The sequence below is a fragment of the Nothobranchius furzeri genome, chromosome 7 (assembly GCF_043380555.1).
Source record: "Nothobranchius furzeri strain GRZ-AD chromosome 7, NfurGRZ-RIMD1, whole genome shotgun sequence".
Lineage (NCBI taxonomy): Eukaryota > Metazoa > Chordata > Actinopteri > Cyprinodontiformes > Nothobranchiidae > Nothobranchius > Nothobranchius furzeri.
Window position 1 is genome coordinate 23,337,989 of NC_091747.1, and position 22,135 is coordinate 23,360,123.

Genomic DNA, 22,135 nt, shown 5'->3' on the forward strand with positions numbered 1-22,135 from the left:
AGTCATTCACCCATACACACACACACACACACACACACACACACACACACACACTGGTGGGGATGAGCTACGATGTAGCCACAGCTGCCCTGGGGCGCACTGGCAGAGGCGAGGCTGCCGAGCACTGGCGCCAACGGTCCCTCCGACCACCACCAGCAGGCAACGTGGGTTGACTGAGCGGGACTCGAACCTGCAACCTTCCAATTACGGGGCGAGCACTTAACTCCGGTGCCACCATCACCCACAGCGTTGACGCCATATTGGATGGGTTCCTCGCTCTCCAAACCCAACTGGAGCAACTATGTCCGTTCTTGTGCAGTCTACGGCTGAAACAACCAGCGTCCCATTGGGATTTCATATTTTAATTTATTTTGTTTTATTATATTTAAAATAACATGCCACACCACATGTCTGATTTTGTGAAAAAGCACAATAAATGTGTTTTTATTGGGGAAACACCTTCCTCAGTAGAAATAAATGCACTGAGGGTGAATGGAGACCCATCCACTATAGACTTATCATCGAGGTCAGGTTGTGTGGGACATTATAGAGAAACTCAAGAAAATTCAGACAATCGTTCAACTTTTTCAGTTGCAGCTTTCTGCATTTGCCATTTGGTCTCCAAACCCTCCCAAAGATTCTCACTATTCGTGCAAATATGCCTCCTAGAAAATAAATAGACCATGATGACTTTCCTACTCCTTTTGGAGATGGTCCATCCAATCCGAGACCCTGCCACCCCAAAGGAGACACTGAGAATACTCTGGAAACTCCCACAGGCGTGAGCCATGCTGGGCTTCATGACACCAACAGGTCAGATCAGAGTTTAAACTAATTTACTTTAGACGTCAACCTTTCACAGATTTTTGTCAATAGAAAAACACTGAAAAACACCAAAAGCTGTCACGGAGTGAATCAGCATTTCCCCCTCACAACAACCCCATAGGGATGATACAAATGCCTCCGTAACGCTGGACAGTGTGAAATGCTGCATTTGGGCGTATGAAGAGGTTTCTCTTTACAAACAGGACAGTGGAACCAGCAGAGCCTCTCTCCCATTTTAATGCTCATCCTCGCCGGAGCAGTTCCTCCTCTGGGCTCAGAGGAGGTGTATTAAATAAGCTAAGTGACCCACATGGACAAATCCCACAGGCTTAGGAGCACAATAACCGAGAAAGTAACATTTGAGGATCCTTTAGGGGGATCTTGTGGTCATAATGAATTACATCCTGGCTCTTTTATGGCTCTGCTGGTCAGATCAGCTGTATAAAGATGGCTGGAGGAGAAGAGAGAGAGGAGTGTTTGACTAACAGCTGGAGGAGAAGCTGTTCCCATGTGGAGATAACAAACCACTCCTTTATTCCCACAGATAACCCAACACTCGGAAATCAGCTAATCATAAATAGACTATAAATCTCCTGGACCTGGAGGTCTGGCGCTGCACCCCTACCCCCAGCCCTGTCTCTGTGCCCCTCTGAATGGAGGTCCAAACAGGGACACGCCGCAACACAAGGAGACACTTGTCTCTTATTTTCCTCTTGGCTGTTGCGCAATCAGAGTTGTTTGGAGTCAAAGCAGCCTAATCCAAACCCCACAATCACAGGACCGGACCCTGGTTCTGATCCAGATTAAGGGACTAATAACATGGAAACTTGTTGCTAACACAAACTGATAGATATCACAATCCTGGAGGGACGTTACGGCCTGACGGTGCACGTTTTTAACAAGCAAAGCCCTGAAAAGTCTGTCTGAGATGTGTAAATTAATTATTTAGCAAAGAAATTCTCTCATAAAGAAGGGATTATGGTGCATTTTAGTCTGAGCAGGGTAAAAATCAGAGTTTAGAATCCTAATGTTAAATGTTTTTACTGTTTATTCTAACGGTTATTTATAAATAATTAAAATCTATAAAACAGCATAAATGCAGGTTTAGATTTTCTAGTTTAAAACTTATTTTTGTGGTAATTCTTGCATTTTAGATGCGCTGAATTTAAAAAAATAAACAGCCAATGTTTATGGTTAACCTATTCCTGGTGATGACAGAGGTAATTTTTGATTCTTAAAGCCAACAGAGTTTGGATGCAAGTCAGATTCACGAGTGATATCATAGCAAGGATTACATAACGCGTCCCAGACCTAAACTCTCGTTTAAGTGCTGCTCTGCTGTTCTTCAGCGTGACCTCATGACCTCTGCAGGAAAAATCTGGAGGCTGTTGGGATCCTAATCCTCCCATGAGATCAAGGAGGAAGTGTTAACCTCTTGGACAGAATGGTGGAAAAACAACGGACCTTGGATAAACAGTAACTTTTAGGCAAAGGAAAACGTGCTTCCAGGGAAAAGTCAAGGACAAGAGAGAAAAACTCCTTTCCCTGCAGATTTAGGTTTCATAGATTTTATTAATTAAATAAAGTAAAACCTTTTCTTTCATCCGAGTCTAAACCAGAATATTCCAAACAGTTTTGATTTATTGTGGTTAATAATTAATAATTAAAGGGCAAAACACAAACAGCTGAACAGCCAACAATAATTCATACATTTATGTGATTTTATTCTGTTTATATCGCAAGGGTGGGGGTTAAAACCTACACTGCAGCCAGCCACTAGGGGGCTTCAGCTTACTGGTTATGCTGGTTCTTGGTCCTAAACTGGTTTAAACAAATGAATGTCCACGGGTGGCCCCAGGGCCATGAGCTGGTCCCATCTGACTCTCAACATAAAACAAAAATAAAAACAAATATTCTAAACTTTATTTCGTTTTAGACCAAATTAGATGCGTTGTTGCTGCTCCAATCCTGCTCAACAATCCCTTTTCTGTTGTCTTTTATTTACAGCCGCCACATTCCAAGATCCCAGTCATGAACTGGTTTAGAGCAAAGATGCAGCTCCCAAATGACTTCAAACACCTCAGATGAGCTCTGAATAAAAACTTCTGTTAAAGGCTAAACCGATGAACAAATAAACCACCTTGTGTGGATAATGGAAAACTTCATGTCAATGAATGATTTTCTCCAGTCCAGCTTGAGTGAAAGCGTCCCTACTCACATGTCCAGGAGGACGTCCGCTGCTGCAGCTTTTCCTCTCCGATGCAACACAAACGCTCTAAAAGCTCAGAGACGACCGGCTGGTCTGAGTCGATCTGAAGCTGTGGAGACGCGAGACAAACTCAGCAGCCTGAAGGTGTTTGCAGATCAGACCCACTCTGACATTCCCCGTCACTCCTCTGGTGAATGTGTGCACAAAAGAGTTCCACAGTCCAGCGGAGGAGTCGGGTTTTAACTCCTGCGACTCCTCCGAGGGAGGTGAAGACAGAAGGTGCCAATAAAAGAGGGAAGATGAGCTTTTATTTTTTGGGTTTGAAACTTTTTTTTTTCATTTAATTTAAAACAACAATAAACAAATAAAACAGGAAAAGCTCCACTAACTCAACGTGAAATCATCTTATCCTCATACTTCCATCACAGAACAAGCTGCTTTCTAATTTGTCCTTCTTTTAAAGTATTTATGGTTTATTTTGACTAGTTTCTACCCTTTCCTTCCACGTTTTGCTAGAACAACAGTTGGGAACGGCCCGCTGAGTAAATCACCACGGTTGGGTGGTAAACAAAAACATGAGGGAGCGATACACCACAAGCTACTTTCAATACCACGTCCAAAAACCAGAAACAGAACCACCCGCCCATCATTGTCTGAGCAGAACGTTTACCGTACAAAGACCAAAATATAATTGGCACCATATTCACACCAGCTTCTGGCTAACGTGTAATAATCATCTTACCTTTAGAGCTTATAGCCAACAGGATTGATGAGCTAAAGGCTAGTACAGCAGCAGTGTTTCTGCCTTCTAAAAACGGCTCCAGTCTCCGAAGATTCAGTGTTTCATAATAAATCTCAACACCACCGGAATGTTCCATGATCCTTTCTGCAGAAATATTAAAGAAACTTCTGGCCTGATGAACAGAAGTTCAACATTTAGTCGCTAAAAGTTTAATTTATGTTGTAAATGAACACAATTCCACGTAAAACCTGTCATGTGAATTACGTTTATGTATTTATCAGACGCTCTTGTCCAAAGTGACTTGTATTTTAAGGCAGTATAAAGGTTTACAAGTAACGACGCTAGCCGTTAGCTCATCAATCAGACTTGACGTCTATGTCTCCCAAATATTCAGGAAGATATCTACTTGTTTATAGCTTTTCCACTTTAAATTGGCCAACATGCTTCTTTTTGGAAGATGAGAAACAATACTCTGTTCTACTTCTTTAAATACTAAAACTTTATTTATAAAAACTCCTACATGGAGGCATGGCTAGCTTTCAGGGTGACTGATGGACTCTGAGAACAACCCAGTAAACGTCCCGATGCGTCCCTGAGACAGAAACTCGTTCCGGTGAAATGTTTGCTCTGCTTGTTGTCTGTAGATCAGCTGAGAAACTAACCGGAGGCTGACGGGTGAAGCTACACATCCGGACTCTTTTTCACACTCGACTCTAAAGCAACACAGTCAGAGGAGTTAATTGTTTCTTCAGCGATGACTGATCCGCATCTGCAGCTTTCAGTGAGCCTGACGTTTGTCTTTAAATCCTTTTGACCGGTTTCTGACTGGATCCGCTTCGTTCACCGTCCCTCAAACAGAACCGGACCAGACTTGCACCTGATCTTTTTCAGCAGCGACTATTTCAGGCTGCAACTCTTAACGAGCTGCGATAAAAGGAAGCCAAGTAACCTTTGACCTTTGACTAACTGGGAGCCTGATAAAAACATCCTGGGCATGGGGGTGGAGACCTAAAGCATTAAATCACTAGTGTCCCTATTTACATGCACGAGCATTGTGCTAGACATGGTAAAGTTTGATCATTTCGTTGCAGATATTGTTTGTTTGCGTCGTGCAGCTCCGGGCGGAGCGCCTTTCTCGGGTGGCACAGAAAGCAGCAGCCTCAGCCCATGCCTGTGGCTGAACGCAGGAATGTCTGAGCTCTGGAACGCAACAGACTCAGGTCTCCAGGGCTGCTTGGCTTCTCTGCTGTGATAATTTCACCACAAATGAATCCAGCTCCACTGCTGCCTCTTTACATCCAAGCTGGGCTGAAAACACAGCTTTTCTTTGGGCTAGATGAAAACATATCGATGCTTGATAACAGTCTCTTCCACTTGCATCAAACCATCCAACAACAAATAAATCAGACCTCGGTTTGACCTCCTCATGTCGACAAGATCTGAATCTGCCTCTGGATCACGCAGAGCAACAAGAGTGACCGTTGTGCACGCTAGTGATGAAGCTTCACCGTAAACCACGTTAAAATGCATTCCCACCATCACATGTGGAGATTTTGGATCATTCAGAACCAAAATAGCTCCTAGCGGTGGTAATCAGGTGTGTTAAAGCGCTTCAACTCAACACATCTCATCAACCGAAAAAGCAAGTCACCCGCAAATAAATATTTTTTTTCCTGATAAACTATATAAATTAGTATCTAATCATGCTGTAGACATGTGTAGTCAATTATTTGGCACTTTAGTGCATCTTAGTTCAAATAAAAAATTTCTGCCTAAAACGGTCACTGTTGCGCCCTCTTCAGGTAAAAACTCTGCACTGCATTTGAATTAAAATCTGCCATTGCTATAGAGCTCCGGACCCCACGTGACTCTCAGTTAGTGGACGCCATATTGGCAGGAAAAAAAGGTAAACAAACACGGATCGTAAACATGAACGTGAACGGCTTGGATTTTACTTCGTCTGAGTTTACTTCACACTTTAAAACCGAAGAAATCGTTTTATATAGTCAGAAATTAAATAGACTAAACATCTCCGACCCTTACCGTGCCCCTGGGATACTTTTTAAAAACGCCAGAAGCAGTCGGAGCGGACTTCTTACCGGATCTAGCCGGGGAACCCCTTGGGATTCCCACGGAGGAGCTGGTCCAAGTGGCTGGGGAGAGGGAAGTCTGGGCCTCTCGACGCTACTGCCCCCGTAACCCGACTCCGGATAAGCGGATGAAAATGGATGGATGGATGGACAAATAACATAGATTTACACGTAAGTAGTTTAAATAGAGTGCTGTGCTGTTTGAATGTATAAACTGAACGCCAAGAGAAATCACTAGTTTGATTTTTTCCGTGAATAAAATAAATGTGTCAGGCAGGAGCGTCTCAGGATCTGTCTGAGATCTGACTCGGTGAGACAGGTAATAGCAATCCAAAGTGCTTTTCATGTGTGATCTGACAATTGATCAACCATTGCTTAAAAATTAAATACAGCTTAGCCGGTTAATTGCTGTGATCATAAAACACGTAAAAGGCAGCACGCAGAACTCACAAGGCAACGTTTTACGTGACGTTTACTTGTTGCTATGAGTAATAAGACAGAAAAAGCCACGCCAAAATAAGTTTAGGAAGCCCACTAAGAATCGTAATAAAAGCATTTAAAATAAACACCATACACAGTTGAGGAAACATTGGTTTAAGTACCTGATATGAAGCGGTCGCTGCATAAGCGAAAACCTTTACTCTCGAGATCCCACAGCTTCATTTCAGCCCGGTCACTAGCGCGTTTTATTACAATGATCCAACGTTTGCCGCGTTCCGGATCTTGGAGAATCCTGTAGAAGGCTCATTCCTTATGTCGTCTCCGTCTGTTCTGCATCCTGGGGCACAACAGGAATCTACCATATTTCCCGTTTGATTGCGTTTTCTGACAATAACAAATAGTCCAGCTGCGGGCTTCTGCCTGCCAAGATGGTGCCGTTTCGATTTGAACTGTTGCATGCCGGGAGAAGTGACGTCATCTCCCGGAGCTCTATTGGCTAAGAGGTACACTATGACGTTAGCTGGTACATTATGATGTCACAATGTCGTTGTGAGCCTGTGTGTGTGTGTTGTTGAATTTGTTGTTCAAATATGGGAGTTGGAGTAAGACTCTTGTTGGGGGTGACTTGCTCTTTAAGGATACAAATGAAGCTTCTGCCTGAAATTCCAACATTTATAAACATTCCTCCAGAAATCCCAGTAAGTTAGATATGATCAAGAATCCCATTCTCACCGTCGGTGGCGTCCTCACAGCTCTGGTTGAAGTTTTCGTAGGAGTCCCAGCGGATCAGAGGATCTTGGGTGTTGTAGTCTACCGAGACGGTCGGACCATTTTCCAGGTGGTTCATACCTTGACCAGAAGTACGAAGAGACAGAGCAGAAAACATGAATGTCCTTAAGTCACTAACTTTACCAGGATGGGGTTTTTAAAAACATCTTTAATCTGGTTTAATCTACAGCGAGAAAAGGACTTTTTATACTTACCATGTATTTTCTCAGGTCCAAATGAGAACACAAACTCAACTTTCCCATATTCAGGAAACCTGTCATCTGCACAAAAATAACGGTAGTTAAAGGTAATTATTTAATAAAGGAAGTTTTACTGCAGGTTCAGGCTGAGTCTTTGGAAACAACGTTTACCATTGAAGGTCTCATCCAGCTCATCTTTCCCAAAGACAATTCCCAGATCATGAATAGCACAGGTGTGAAACTGCACTCGGAATATCACATCCCGGCACTGGCTGCGGTAGCGTTTGTGGTAGCACTTCAGCTGCGGGGAGGAAGAGACAGCTTTTGTACTGATAATCGGAAATCCGTAAATTGTATCTGCTAACAAACGGAAACCTGCAAAATTTTAAATGTGTTCTTTAAGGTTTTACTCAGTAATTATTGGTAAAAATATGAAAAAAACACCAGTAAGTACAGTCTGATTTGCGGTCAAGCCTCTGTTCCCGTTTGGCCACTGGCCCACCGTCACATTAGTCCCAGTTACAGAATCAGAATAACAACAGGCATCAGCAAACTGCCACTGCAGAAGCCATTAGTCTGTCTTAAATAAAGAATGAGATACGAGTTTAGCCTCGGGCCAAAAACAAAAAAGCCCCAAGCTCTCATAAGTGCTCACTTTGAGCCTTGCCACTCTGCAATTATGAGCCCAGAGGATGTTTCATGGATAATGTCAGGAGCTGAATGACTACGGAGAAATATACAGCAAGTATAAAACTGAGAGGATATGGAGATTTGTAGCTGAAATCACACTTTTACGTATGTTGAAACCGTGTTTAAAGGTGCATTATGTACAAATAATGACATCCTGTGGTCAAATCTGGGTACTGCAGCCCATTTTAAAATGCACTAGTCACTCCCTTATGCGAGTTTCATGGCTATTGACCCTTTGCACGTGACGTCACGCCACTCATGTGACCGCCTTCTTTGCCATGATGGATGGCAAAAAGACCGTTTACACCAGTAGAAACTACAGTGAAGCTAGTCAAAACAAGCCAGTTTGTAGCCTTATATCACTTTAACCCTCTGGGGTCCAGGGTGCAATTTGCCGTTTTTGACTAAATTAGTTTTTTCCTTTGTATTTCCAAAATAAAAACCATAACTACTGCCTTACGTGGCATCAATCTTTACAGCACAACCTGGACTTTATGAATGTATACTTATTTTTTATATTTGGACATAAAGGGGTTGCATATTAGACCTCAAATCACTCAAAAACATAAAATCTGAATTGGAAAAAAGTTGTTTATTTTACTGTGAAACCAACAAACATTTATGACAAATGTTTTTTATAATTTAGAATGGTAATCTAGACTGTACATTTATAAAAAATATGAATAAATATAGCAAATAACAAATATTTAAAAAAATTATTAGCCCTCTGGTGTCCAGGGTGTAAATCACCGTTTTTGACTCATTTTGGTTTTTCTTTTGTATTTTCTAATAAAAACAATAAATATTGCCTTATGGGGTATCAATTTTTTTTTCCAGGACAACCTGGACTATCTGAATTTATACTTATTTTATTAATTTGGCAATAATGTACATGCATTTTGGAGTGGGGAGTGGCTCTGTCAGCTGCGCGGCGCCGCCCACTCCTCTTGTTGGATCTCCCAGGAGCTGCATCTCTGCCTTCATCCTCTACCTCATCATGACCCAACTCTTCTATGAGGAAGGATGGATCTGCCACATCGTCATCAACATCCTCGCTATCTGCCTCAGACTCCGGCTGCGAGTCTCTGTCCACTTCCTCTGCTTCCAGTTCAAAAAACAGCCGTACTATCTGAACTGCCTGGTGGACATTTATCCTTCCCATCATCCTTTATATAAGCCTAATAAAAGCCTACTAAACTGCAGAGACAATAGATCTGTCCGGACCGCTCAAGCCCCCACAATGCGGCTTTAAAATTGAGGCCAACCCGGAAGTAGCAAAAATTGCAGTTCCACCCTCATCCACTAGGGGCTGGTGTTAGAAGCGAGCAAGTCCTCATTGACTCCCATGTTAAAAATACCAATTTCACAGCAGAAATAAACATGTTTACAGCCTGGTACCAAAACATGTTTTTGGTTTAAATGATCTAGTTTACACTCATGACAACTCTGAGGGGGGTGCATTTTTTTCTCACTCTTCTGTTTAAGTGTATTGAAAGCCTAAAATTCTGTATAATTAATGAGCATCAGACCCACGTGACCACAGAGCTAGCTCCGTGGAAAGGCCTCAGTAGAACCTCGGTCTGGCTTGGAAACTGCTCCGGGATTTTGAGTCTCTGTGTTTGTGTATTCTTTTTGGGATATTATTTGTGCAATTGTTGGACAAAATGACTTGCTGTGGTATTAATTGCACTAATAGAGCATCCAAGGAGTGTCCGCTTCATTTATTTCGGTAAGTAAAATTACATTTATGTATTTTAGGTCACTGCCGAGCTGAGCTTAGATCAGTGGTTCCCAAACTTATTTAGCTGCGCACCCCCTTCTATGTCCCGACCATGTTGACGCACCCCCCAGCCCCACATCAGGGCATGGCTATATATATACATATGTATATATATATATATATATATATATATATATATATATATATATATATATATATATATATATATATATATATATATATATATGTATATATATATATATATATATATATATATATATATATATATATATATATATATGTATATATATATATATATATCAGACGTCACGCTAAACCAGGGGTCGGCAACCTGTTCCCATCAAAGAGCCATTATTACCCGTTTCCCACAATAAAGAAAACACCGCAGCAGCCGCGGCACTGTGGGCGGGGCCTACCCTCAGACAGCAGAGCGCTGCTCACAACAGGTGACAGCAGCCGGTATCGGTCGCTCGTGTACGTCAAAGTTATCTTTCATATGAATATAATCAATAAAACGATTTATATAAAGTGGATCCAGAAGTTGTAGCCTGTCTCTGCCTACAATATTTTGATATTTTTCACCCTGTTGGTGGTTTTACTGAGCAGGTGCCACTTTTGTCATACGTTTCTTTTTAAAACATGTTTAGACTGTTCAGAATACAAATCTAGGCTCTGCCACGTTTGATTGTTGTAATTAAACTTTGTAGGTGGGGAAGGTCAGAAAAGGATCCGATCATTTTGTTTTTCCCTCATTTACAGCGACGGAGATACCGGCGCAGTGCTCCTGGCTCTGGTGTTAATCTAGTTAAATTATATCTCTTTTCACAAGAAAACAAAACAGTTAAAAGCAGGGCTTGTGTTGACCGGACAGTTCCCGTATTTGACCGTTTATTTTGACGGAGAAAGAATAGAAAGAATTACCCCGACGCATGCAGACGAACTGACACTATTCGTTTCGCAAATCGCAGATGTAGCTAAATCACCCAAGAAAAGATTTCCTTCTGAACATCTGAGCTGGACACAGCTCAGTCAGCACGTACATAAGGTGCACAGCGAGCTGAAGATGTGGAGAGGGGCTTGGAGCGTGTTGCAGAACCAGAGCGCATGCGGGAAGATTCCTTCCACTGAAGCGCGAGTTTTCCAAACCCTGTCTCTCAGAGAGACTTGTCACTTAGAAAATGTTCCCTGATGATGAAACTTTGGCTGAATAGTGCTTGTTCCTGTCTCCAATGTGGCGTCTGAGGAGAATCCCAGAATCTCACATCGTCTTCAGCTCAGAAAGCACCTATGATTACGCACAAGCATGACGCATCAACCCGGTCACACAGTAAGACCGGGTTGGACCTGTTCAGGTTTACGCAGACAATCTTTACATTTAGAATTAGCTTACAGATGTAAAATTTATGCAGTAAAATATAAAGCATTTTATTTAAATACCCATTCATTATTTTACAAGCACAGAGAGCTGCATCAGATGGATGGAAGAGCTGCATGTGTCTCCAGAGCCGCGGATTGCCGACCCCTGAGCTAGGGCATGTGCGGAGGACACACACACACACACACACACACACACACACACACACACACACACACACACACACACACACACACACACACACACACACACACACACACACACACACACACAAGCAAAATATACTTGTTTTCAATTACGTTTATTGGGCCCACTTACATTTTCTTTGGCCCACCCACAAATGAGTTTCTGGCTACGCTAATGGTGACTTTTGACAGACTTCTCTGAGCTCCGCAGCCATTACACTTTTCATCTCGCGCACCCCCTAGCAGCAGCTCGCGCACCCCCAGGGGTGTGCGCACCACACTTTGGGAATCCCTGGCTTAGATTTTAACATGTACTGTTTAACCATGAAATTTAAATGTAATAGGGTAAAACCCAGTGCATTTAACATATTGCTGCACTTTAGAAAATGGGTTGAAATATAACATGTTAGTGAAGCTGGGTTACAACAATCGGCTTGTTGAGCTCTCGGGAGACCGATGTTTTCCACCCGGCTGTTTCTCCCGCAGCCCGGTCCATCTCTGTCTGATCGCGGCTCCTGTGTGCTGCGGCGGGCTGACGGCTGGTTCTTATGGCAAGCCAGAACCGCCAAAATACGCCACTTCTCCCCGCAGCTCGGCGCATCTGTCTGATCACGACTTCTGTGTGCTGCGGCGGGCTGACGGCTAGTGGAGCTCTGGGATGGAAACCTTTCCACCCGGTTCTCCCCAGCGGCAGCGCTGCACAGCGGCGCTTGTCTGCTGTGCAGCTGCCGGCTTGTGGAGCTCTCTGAGACCTCTGTGTTCCACCCGGTTTTACCCAGCGGTCAGCCCGGCGTATCTCTGACTCAGAAGCTCTGGTGTTGTGCACAGTTAACTCCGGTTGTAGCTCAGTTGCTACCTCCGTTAGCTTAGCTCCCACCTTCGCATTAGCTTCAGGTTAGCTTGTAGCTAGTTCGACCGGGTGTCATCAGTCGATCTCAGCCTTACAGCGCCACCCTCAGCTCCACCTCTCTTCCCTTTTGTGGAATTGTCTGGGCTTGACGGAACCTGTGACACGGTCAAAATGGCGGTGGTGGTCACCTCCCATTTTAGCACAAAAACTTGTTATTGGAGTCTATGGAAACCCATTGTCCAATATTTATATGTCGATGGGATCGCTCCAAAATACGAAGTTTACCGTCAATATCTGTCTAATTGTTCGTTGTTACTCTGTTCGCGCCACCCCTTTCCCTGCGAAGCGGCTCCTTTTTGCGCACATCTTGTTACTCGTGCGGCCTTCCTCTCTCTGTCAGCTACATAATGATGCTTTTTATCAGCTGAATATGTGAGACTTCCACCAACAGCAAAATGATCTCATGTTTTTGTGGGTTTTTTTATGTTCACAAGCACATTCCCTCTCACGGATTACTAAACTCAGGGTATCTGCAGGTTTAAGGGAGCCAAATTTAAGACATTTTAATACCTTTTTTAAGGCCACTTTGACCAAATGTAAGCTATTTTTAAAATTTATTTTAAGCTATAATTTCCAGCTATTGCCTGGAACCGGTGCTAACCACGTCGCAAATGTGGGATTAGCCATCCAGTTACCATTTAAACTTGCACTTCCCCATGGCAGAAGCTCCCACTAGCTTAACCAGCTAATGTGCTTGTCTAAAAATAGCCCCCTTTCACAACCAACTGAATGTGTACGGTTCCGCTTATATCATACACAAAAAACGCTGAACACCAACTAGAAATTCATGAAAATTTTATAGAAATAAAAGAATCTTGTTTATTGGGTCTTTGGTAATTTAAGACCATTGGAAACTGTATTTAAGGATTATTTGTCAATTTTTAAGGATTTTAAGGCCTTAAATTTGGAAAAATAAATTTAAGACTTTTTAAGGACCCGCGGACCCTGTAAACTGCTGTTTTGACAAGTTATCAGATTGTCTAAAAATAGGTCATTTTTTAGTTTAGTATAACTCCGCTTTTACGTTGCCTATTAACAAAATTTAAAAACTGGGGTGTAGTTTATAATCTCCTTTATAAAGCTGAATTGAAACGGAAACTCAGGGAGGCGGATTCTTGCTGCTACAGCGTCCCAAATCAGACCTGTTCAAAAGACGCGGATACGCGTCCATGGACCCCAGAGGGTTAATTTAGTTGATTTGACAGTAAAAGGGTTCTAGCTTGCTGCGTGGTTGGCTGCATTAAGAGACAAGGACGTAAACTCAACTCGTTTATCTTTTTAATAACTTTGATGGAGACTGAGGACGGAGATGATGCAGCGATCAATCAAGCGGACTAGCAGGCCTCAGATTTGCAGCGAACACGTTTTTACCGGGTAAGATTAACGTTCATTTATTTCACGAGGAAGACAGGGGCAGGGATAAATGTGATGTGTTTATACTAGTTATTGATAATCCTGATGGACGGGTGTTTCACCACGGAGGCTGCGCTCCGTCCACTGTAGTGTAAAGCGAGACGATTATTAACAATATTGATTATTAACAATATTAAAGCTCCGATGTATGGTTATGTGTGTTAAAATGACGTTATTTATGTATATGAGCATCGGCGTTCAGAGATCTTCTCATTCCGGTGTGAGAGCAGCAGCTGAACCCGGTAACACCACCAGCAACAGAAGCTGGTAGGGATCCGGACTTTTTAACAATCAGCTTTGGTGTAAAGTGAAACGCTGTTTATAACATAAAGTTATAAATCCAGAGGGGTGAGTTTAGGCAAAGTCAGCAACATGTTTACATCGGTGAACAGCTGCAGAGAGAACGTAAGCTAAGTTGGTAAGCTAGTTAGCATACCGCTCTCCATGAGCCCCGCTAGATGTGCTACTTCTTCTGATAACTGAACTGGGCATGAACTAGTTGAAGGAATGCTGAAGGAGTTTTGTTTTTTGTTTTGATTGCAAAAACAATTTCAGGCTCTACTTTTCCCTTTGTTTAGTACTCGTGTTGCTCACTGTTTACATGCTTTTGCCGTCCAGCATGGTGGACCCACGTGATTAGGTGACGTCGATGCAAAGGGTCAATTGCCAGTTACGGCTCAACGCCAGAAGTTTCTCGATGACGAGTGAAGACGAGTCTTACATGGTAAGTTCGTGAGCAGATGAATACACTCTCATATCCAGTTGTTGGTGATTGAATAAGTAGTTTGAGATATCTTTAGCACTATTTGATAAACTGTTAGCATCGTTAGCTCCTCATTAGTCTGCTTCACCCGATATCGGAGTAACAAAAAAGATGCGGTGGCTTCTCAGGGGGTCAAGAAATAACTTCTGGGTTGTTCCTGTTTACTGGCTTTGTTCTTTGTTCTGAACGCACATGTTCGAATAAACTAAAGTTAAAGTTTTGCCAGCATGTTTTGAACTACAAATGCCAACGCTGCGTTGCTGGCTGGTGCAGACTTGGCAACCCCGCAGACTCACAGACTGTAAACAAAGACTACCTCCCTCTTCGGCCATTTTGAAAGGAGGAAAACTAAAACCAACATGATTGAGACATTAGACTGTTTTGTGATTATTTCACTTGTTCAGCTTTTTTTTTTTCTGTGGCACAGCTACATCGCTGCAATTTGTGAAATTCAACAAAACAATGTGAACTGATATGAGTGATTCATCCATTAGAAAGTCACAATATCTGTGAAAACCTCGGTTGATTCGTTAAGTGTGGCTGAGAGACGCAGAACCTCCCGGCGAAAAAAGGACAATTATCTCAAGATCTTACAAAAAAGATTTTTTCCTTATTTCTCGTCTGGGGCTTGATGACGAACGATGAAAAAATAAATGAGAGAATAAAATAGGAAATAAATATTAATTAGGAATCAAACAAACTAAAATCAATTCATGTCGTGCAGCATTGCTTTTTCTGACATCATTATGTGGAATAACTAACACACACACACACACACACACACACACACACACACACACACACACACACACACACACACACACACACACACACACACACACACACACACACACACACACACACACACACACACACACACACACACACACTTTTTTCTTAAACTGTCAGATTCAGTTATTTCTGTATGTTTTGTTTCCCAAACTGCAGCTGCAGAGGAAGTGCAGCTCGACATTTACATCAGAGTTTCCAGAAACATATTGTGTGCTAATGAGGGTCCATAAACCGAGACATAGGACGCGGTCCAAATGTCTTTCCTCAGGTTTTTACAGCGACCATAAACACGCATGCAGAAAAGCGTCGGTCCTGTTGGAAACATGAACAGATTTCCCCCGTAACTACTGAACAATAAAAATCTGTGACTTTGGTTCTGGTTCTGCAGCTGGATGGGATGAAATCAGAGAAACACCTATGTGGTTCTCACCAGGATGTCCCCTTTCAGAAGAAGACCCGGTTCGATGGTGATGCAGATGCTCGTCTGGCTGTCTCCTTGGACGTTACTGTAAATAAATAAATAACATAAACTAGAACCCATTCCACAGATCTGCTTTGCTGGTTTGGATCTAAATCAGGGGTGCCAAACTCAGTTTTGCTCAGGGGCCACATTGAGGAAAATCTAGTCCCAAGTGGGCCAGACCAGTAAAATTAAAATATGTATGAATTAAAAACTGCTTCAGATTGTTTTCTTTGTTTTAATACGATCAACATAAAACAAAGCTGGAGCCTGAGGACAGTGTGTCCTAAATAGTTTAAGCACAACACGACTATTAATAATAAAACACCTGAAGTGTATTTGAAAATGTGAAATACCAAACAAAAAACCCAGACTATTCCTCAGTAATTCAAATAACTGATTCACAGATCACATGGCTAAACCAGTTTCATGCATGTCTTTGACTCCTGATACCTGACATCTTTTAGCTTTCACCAGCAGTTTAATTGTAAAATGAAAGCAAGTCTGAAAATAAGGTTTACACAAACGTCTTGCGAGCCGGATTTAAACTGTGTGCGGGCCTGATCCTGCCCGCGGGCCACATGTTTGACACCCCTGATCTAAATCGTGCGAGGAACCAGTTACTTTGCTGAACTTTAGTCTAAACGGGTCTTTAGGGGATACAGGGTTCCAGGAAGACATAAGTAAACTGACTTTGCAGCTTTTATAAACCTTTACGCCACCATCAGGGTCACTGCAACCCGGGTTGGATTCAGTGACACTTTGTTCATTTTCCTCAGCCTAGCCATTAGCCTATCAATCCTGGGTGGCATTAACAGTAAAGGGTTAAACGAGTGAACTTTTAGACTTTTTGTGGATTCTCATTTAAAACACAAAAGTTCCTGAAGTCCACAAACAAAATGGTTTTGACCAAGTGGAGTTAGGCCTGTGGATGTCTACTGGGAGTTAGGGGAGAGATTGGGCAGGGTTTATCATCCAGCACGTTATCCCTGGAATCTTGTAAAAGCACTTGAGTGTGAGCATGTGGGTTTTTAAAACTTACTAGATCCCAGATGTGTAAACGGGCTGCATGGCCTGGTAGATCTTCAGGAACGGACGACAACCTGGAACAGAATCACAGTCAGAGAACAGCCGATGGGTGTGCTGCAGGTGAGTTCCTTGTTAATGAAACCTAACCTCCTTTGGACTCAAAGTTGGGAATGCCGTGCATGATGACGTGATGAAGGAAGAGCGGTTTGTTGTTGATCTTGATGTGTCCGGAGAGCAAGCCGCTGAAGTACTCCACATACCTGCAAACACAACCAGAGCTAAAAAACAGGCTGATTTTGGTCTTTATGTAATAAGAAAAGCAGATAAGGGTTCTGTTCCACCCTCAGGAGGAAACATGAATCACATTTATGCAGCTTTAATTGTTTTTATCTTGTAAAAGACATTTTTTTTTATTGGGGAGTTCATGCAGGGGTCAAAAATGACAGGCTGACCTTTTCTGGGACGGCTGACCCACAGGAAGTACTTTGTCTTCATAGAAACGCTTCATGGCGAAGCGATCCAGAGCCTGGTCCGCGCTGCGGTCCAACACAAATGATGGTCAGAACATTTTCTACTCACACAGCAGTTCTTATTAGGGTGGAAACACTTGTCAGAGTCAGATGAGATCATTACGGGGGGAATCGAGACAATCAAGAATAATAAAACAAGAAGAATCAGATTTTTTTAATCTACTTTTGAGATTAAATTTAGGCTCTTATTGTGGAGGATTAAAGGAACGGTTCTGGTTCCTGGACGGGTTCAGGGCCTACCTGGCTGATATGTTGCTGTAGTGCATGTAGGCAGCCACTACCACCCCGGTTCTGCCTCGGTTCCCCTGGAGTCAGAAAACATCACTTCAGATGAAATCTGCAGAGTTATTCTGGAGGTTAAAGTTCAAAAGAACATTTCGGACGCTGAAACTTTAACATCCTGGTTGTTTGTTACCGGATGTTGCATTCACTGGAACTTGGAATTCAGAGATCCTGAATGATTCTTTGTCTCAGACGCTGTCAGACATGCTGATACTTAGGAAAGTTTAAAATTAGACATCAACAGCGACTCTCATTCATTTTTGGTGCTTACCACAACTTTGGGTCTGTTTGAAATGTAAAATAAAAGATCATATTTGGGCATCATTGTCTTTTTTGTGTGCAATTTTGTGTATTTCTGGTTTCTTTCATAAGATCTCTCACATTTCCTGCATCCTGATAAAAACTAAATCGATGGTTTCAAGACCCCCCCCACAAACAAACCAAGACCCTGCTTGAAACCCAAACGCACCACCAGCCCTGTGGGATGTGTGTGTATACAACGTTAAATTAAGGGTCTCTGGCCCTCCTACGATCAGCCACAAAACAAAGAGCTGAAAAGAGACTTGGTGCTGCAGTCCTGTTGTGTTTTATCTAAAATAAGTCACAGCGCTGACGTCGTTAGGTCCGTTTTAGGGGGGCTTCAGCCCCCCTAAAATAATCACAAGCCCCCCTATCATTTTAGTTTATTTTATTTTTTTCAGTTAACTTTTTTTATTTGTTCACATCTACATGCTGAACACAATCATGACACGTGTAATTGGTACATGAGTTTTTTAGTCTGAAACAGAAATAATAATTAATGAATATAGAACTACACCGTCGCACACAGGAAGTATCAAGAAAGGACTTCCTCCACTTCCTTAAGCCCGCAGCTTTGTTGACAAGTCAGGGGGCGGGTCGATACAGAAAAACCTTTATATCGATGAGCAAACCCTGCTCAGCGCTCATGTAAGTCACTCAACATCACATTAGGGTAAGACAGCAACAGCAGCACACCGTTAATATTTCAAGGTTATAGTTCAGACGAGAGTGGAAAATGCTACCGCACCGACATGCTAATGCTAACTCCGCTAGCATGTTTACATGCCGCAAACCATAATGAAAAGCTTTGATGTCAAGTAAAATGGTCGGAAAACTCCCCTGAAGTGACATGATTAACGAGCCAGCCAGTTCATTGAGTGACTTAGTGCCACCAACTTGAGCATACAGTAATGAGTCTGCACAAACAGAACCTGCTCTGCGCTTGTGTGCAGCAGCTGCAGCCCTCTCTGTGGGATCAATTCTGCACATGCAAATCTCTCCCTGCTCTCCTCAACAAGTAGCCTCTCCAACAGTCAATCACAGACAGCTCTGTTTTATCCAACCAAAGCATGTCCAGGGAACACTGCTTTACAGAAAAACACCCATTTAACAGCTTATTAAACTGCTTTCTGCTGCTGGTTAGCTACCAGTCACCATCCACTGCCTGCAAAATACTTTGTTGTAATTCATGTGTCATGATTAGGGTGACCATATTTGACTTCCAGAAAAGACACATTGCCTATTCCTAAAACTGTTAAATTGCACTCTTTTCAGTTAAAAATGACTTTTAATTTCAACATATAAAGTGTTTCTTCTCTGTTTGGTTAGACATAAATGAGCCCTTGATGTGTAAAAGGAAGTGAACAGTGGAAATGTCCCAGGAAAAGAGGAGGGTTAATCAACCTAATTAAATATAATTATATAAAGTCCTCTTTATCTGAAAAAAGTGCAATTTTCCTGCCAGTATTTCCTGGACATGCTTTGATTGCATAATGGAGAGCTCTCTGATTGGCTGACGGAGAGGCTACATTGCTTTTTAAATTGCAAATTGAGCAACAGCAGGGAGATTTGTGCAGGCAGAGACAGAGTTGAGCATGCAGAGAGAGGGCTGCATACGACGTTGTGCTCTTGCAGATTGATCACTGCACGCTCCAGTTGGTGGCACAAAAATCACTCCACACTAAAAACCTGAATCAGAATCTGGCCGAATGTGTATATTATTGACCATTTTTCTATATTATATATATTTTTCTATAATATATATATATAATATATTATAGGTACATATATGTATCTATAATATAGTAAACAGCCAGTTTTATATATGTCACATATATTCAAAAGCTACATCAAAACATATATTAAAACCTATATGTTTATGACTTCTTTCCATGTGGGTTGTCAATTGCTTAATATTTCCTATGTTTACCTATGGTAAAGAAAGGAGATATTGTACTCATCTAACTTTAACATAAATTTTGGCAGCTCGATGTGATGTTATGGAAAATGCCATCATCATGAGCAACCAAGCATAGGCTATATTAGGCTAACAGTTGTCCATATTCTGTACCATTTATCCACCAATGGCTGTTTCAATTATTGTGAGTGAAAACTAAATGACATAGTAGCATTTGTCTTGGCATTAGAAATTGAAAATGTTTTTCAATGTGTTGGCTAGATGGATATACGAAGACTTTTTTAAGAGAGTGAGTGAGGAACAGGAGAGAGACCAGGTGGTTGATGCTGGGGAGATCTGCATGGTCAAGGTCAGTGATCTACAGAGAAAACAGGGGCGAGCGCACCGTTATGAGCATTTACCTGAGCACAAAGTTCCCAAGCAAAACTGAACAGTTTTCTATTTAGGAGTGAACATGTAAGAGACATTGAGAAAAAAATAACTATAATTATCATCTGGCCTGCAACCTTATGTCAAGTTGTATCTGTATAGTTGACTTTCTGTATTATAAGTTCTACTACTTGCTGGATATTTTTATATATACTGTTATTTTGTCTTGTAATAGTTAATTACACACTCCTTTATTCCATATCATAGCAGTGTTATTCATATATTAAAATTGTCAACTGCACACTCATTTGGCAGAATAAAAGTTTTACAATTATTCATTTGTTCTTTATTGTCATATTTCAGTAACAGTTATAATTAAACAAGTTGTAAGTAAACAAATTAAATAAATGACTACAACATTTCCCCCTGTTAAGTGCAGTAGACTGAAATGAATAGCTTTATTTGGAAATATAACATATCTCATTTTTAATGGACTTACATAAAATCTTTCTTCAACATAGACCCCACTAATGAACTGATTAAGTGTTATTTTTTATGAAAAGAAGAGAGAAAATGCACAAAAGTAGGAAAGGAAAAGAAAGTGATAAAATAATAGGTTTTGTTAAATGTTCTTCAGATAATGAATTAATTGACAAAGTTTTTGCAGGGTGTGACAAAAAACGTTCGAGGTCAAGCTCCTGGGGCTAAGCCCCCCCTATATCTCAATCCTAGTGACGTCCATGAGTCACAGCAAGCTCTTTGTAGCCCATGCAAATGTGAAAAAATGGCTCCATTTACCCAACTCTGCTGCAGACACAACTGAGGAATGTTTTGCACATCGTGCAGAAGGTTTCAGCCAACATGGTCAGTTTCCTTAGGGACCACATTCTCATCACCAGTGAGTATAATAGAAACACTGGTTGCTATGGCAGCCACTTATTTGTGGGCAGATGCAGGAACGTGGCTTGAAAGTTTTGAGTTTCTGTTTAAATCTGCAGCAAAGAGACGTAACGACACTGAGGCGTGAGACTGTGAAGCTTTGGCGTGGCGATTGTATTTAGATGTCGTTTTATGAGCTGCGTCGGCGTGTTTAGGAGCCAGATGAGTGTGGCTCACCACAGCCGTTTAATGTGAAGCAACAACAGGGAAATATTGGTCAACTCTAATTTTATGGCACTGTGGAGGGCAGAGGGGTAAATAAATGCTTGTAGAACGATGATTATGATGCTTTGATTTGTGCTTTCCTTACGCATTTCGAGCAGAACCCAAACAAACAGAGAAACACAAACACTCCACCCCGCAGTCTGACAGCACCATCTGCTGCACAGAGAGGCTTCATCCATCCTCACCTTGTTATGAATCACCACCACGTTGTGGTTGTCGGCGCTCAGCCACGTGTCCATGGCCTTACAGATGCTGCAAATTCTGTCCAGAGCTGGAGCGTGGTGGTCGGGCCAGCCGAAGTCCAACACCTGAGACAGGAGGAGACAGGCTGGTGGTGGGACGAGTGGTCATGTGACCCGTGGATGACTAGAAACACCAGTTTACCTTTGGGTTGAGTTGGCTGATGTCATAACGCTTTTCACTCAGGTTAAAAAGCTAAAAGCAAAATGGTTAAAAAAATAAGTAAAATAAATTATTTAGCATTTACAACAAATTCAACTAAACATTTTATAGGTCATCTGTTCTAAATCAACGTCTTATTTTATTAGGTTGTAACCCTAAATATTCTATCATCTATTCATTTATATATTTATTTATACATGATTGATTTTCTTATAATTATCATTTGCATTTCTTCTATTATCTCAACCTCACTAATAAAAGCTAATAATTAGCATTCTTATGTTCATAATGAACACATTATGTTAGCAAACCTGATGTTTCATTTATGTCTTTTTATTCTGCCCTTTTCTATCTTCAGTAAATAAAATTAAAAGGTGTCTAAACTAAATAATCCTGGACAGAAATCTGAACTCCTGAGGGTGTGTCAGAGCCGTTTAGCTTGTCCTACATCTAAACCCAGACATGTTTGTGGTTGTGACGTCAAAAAGCTTTCTGGTCCAGTTCAGACAGAATCAGTTGCTAGCAGACCGTCGCAGT

At 41.8% G+C, this 22,135-nt stretch overlaps 1 protein-coding gene across 16 annotated transcripts in view; it reads right to left on the reverse strand.

The window, feature by feature from the left end:
* Positions 1-22,135, reverse strand: part of tns1b (tensin 1b) — a 198,398-nt gene that overhangs the window by 35,877 nt on the left and 140,386 nt on the right. For 14 of the 16 annotated variants that reach the window (XM_070552897.1, XM_070552904.1, XM_070552901.1 and 11 more), the window contains 10 exons: positions 21,581-21,631; positions 21,382-21,504; positions 17,404-17,468; positions 17,086-17,169; positions 16,781-16,893; positions 16,647-16,707; positions 15,575-15,650; positions 7,447-7,576; positions 7,289-7,356; positions 7,040-7,160 (listed from right to left, as the gene is read on the reverse strand). In XM_070552897.1, the coding sequence (XP_070408998.1) occupies positions 7,040-7,160; positions 7,289-7,356; positions 7,447-7,576; positions 15,575-15,650; positions 16,647-16,707; positions 16,781-16,893; positions 17,086-17,169; positions 17,404-17,468; positions 21,382-21,504; positions 21,581-21,631 (892 nt within the window). The remainder of the gene's footprint in view (positions 1-7,039; positions 7,161-7,288; positions 7,357-7,446; positions 7,577-15,574; positions 15,651-16,646; positions 16,708-16,780; positions 16,894-17,085; positions 17,170-17,403; positions 17,469-21,381; positions 21,505-21,580; positions 21,632-22,135) is intronic. The other 2 variants (XM_070552899.1, XM_070552898.1) reach the window with 1 other exon arrangement.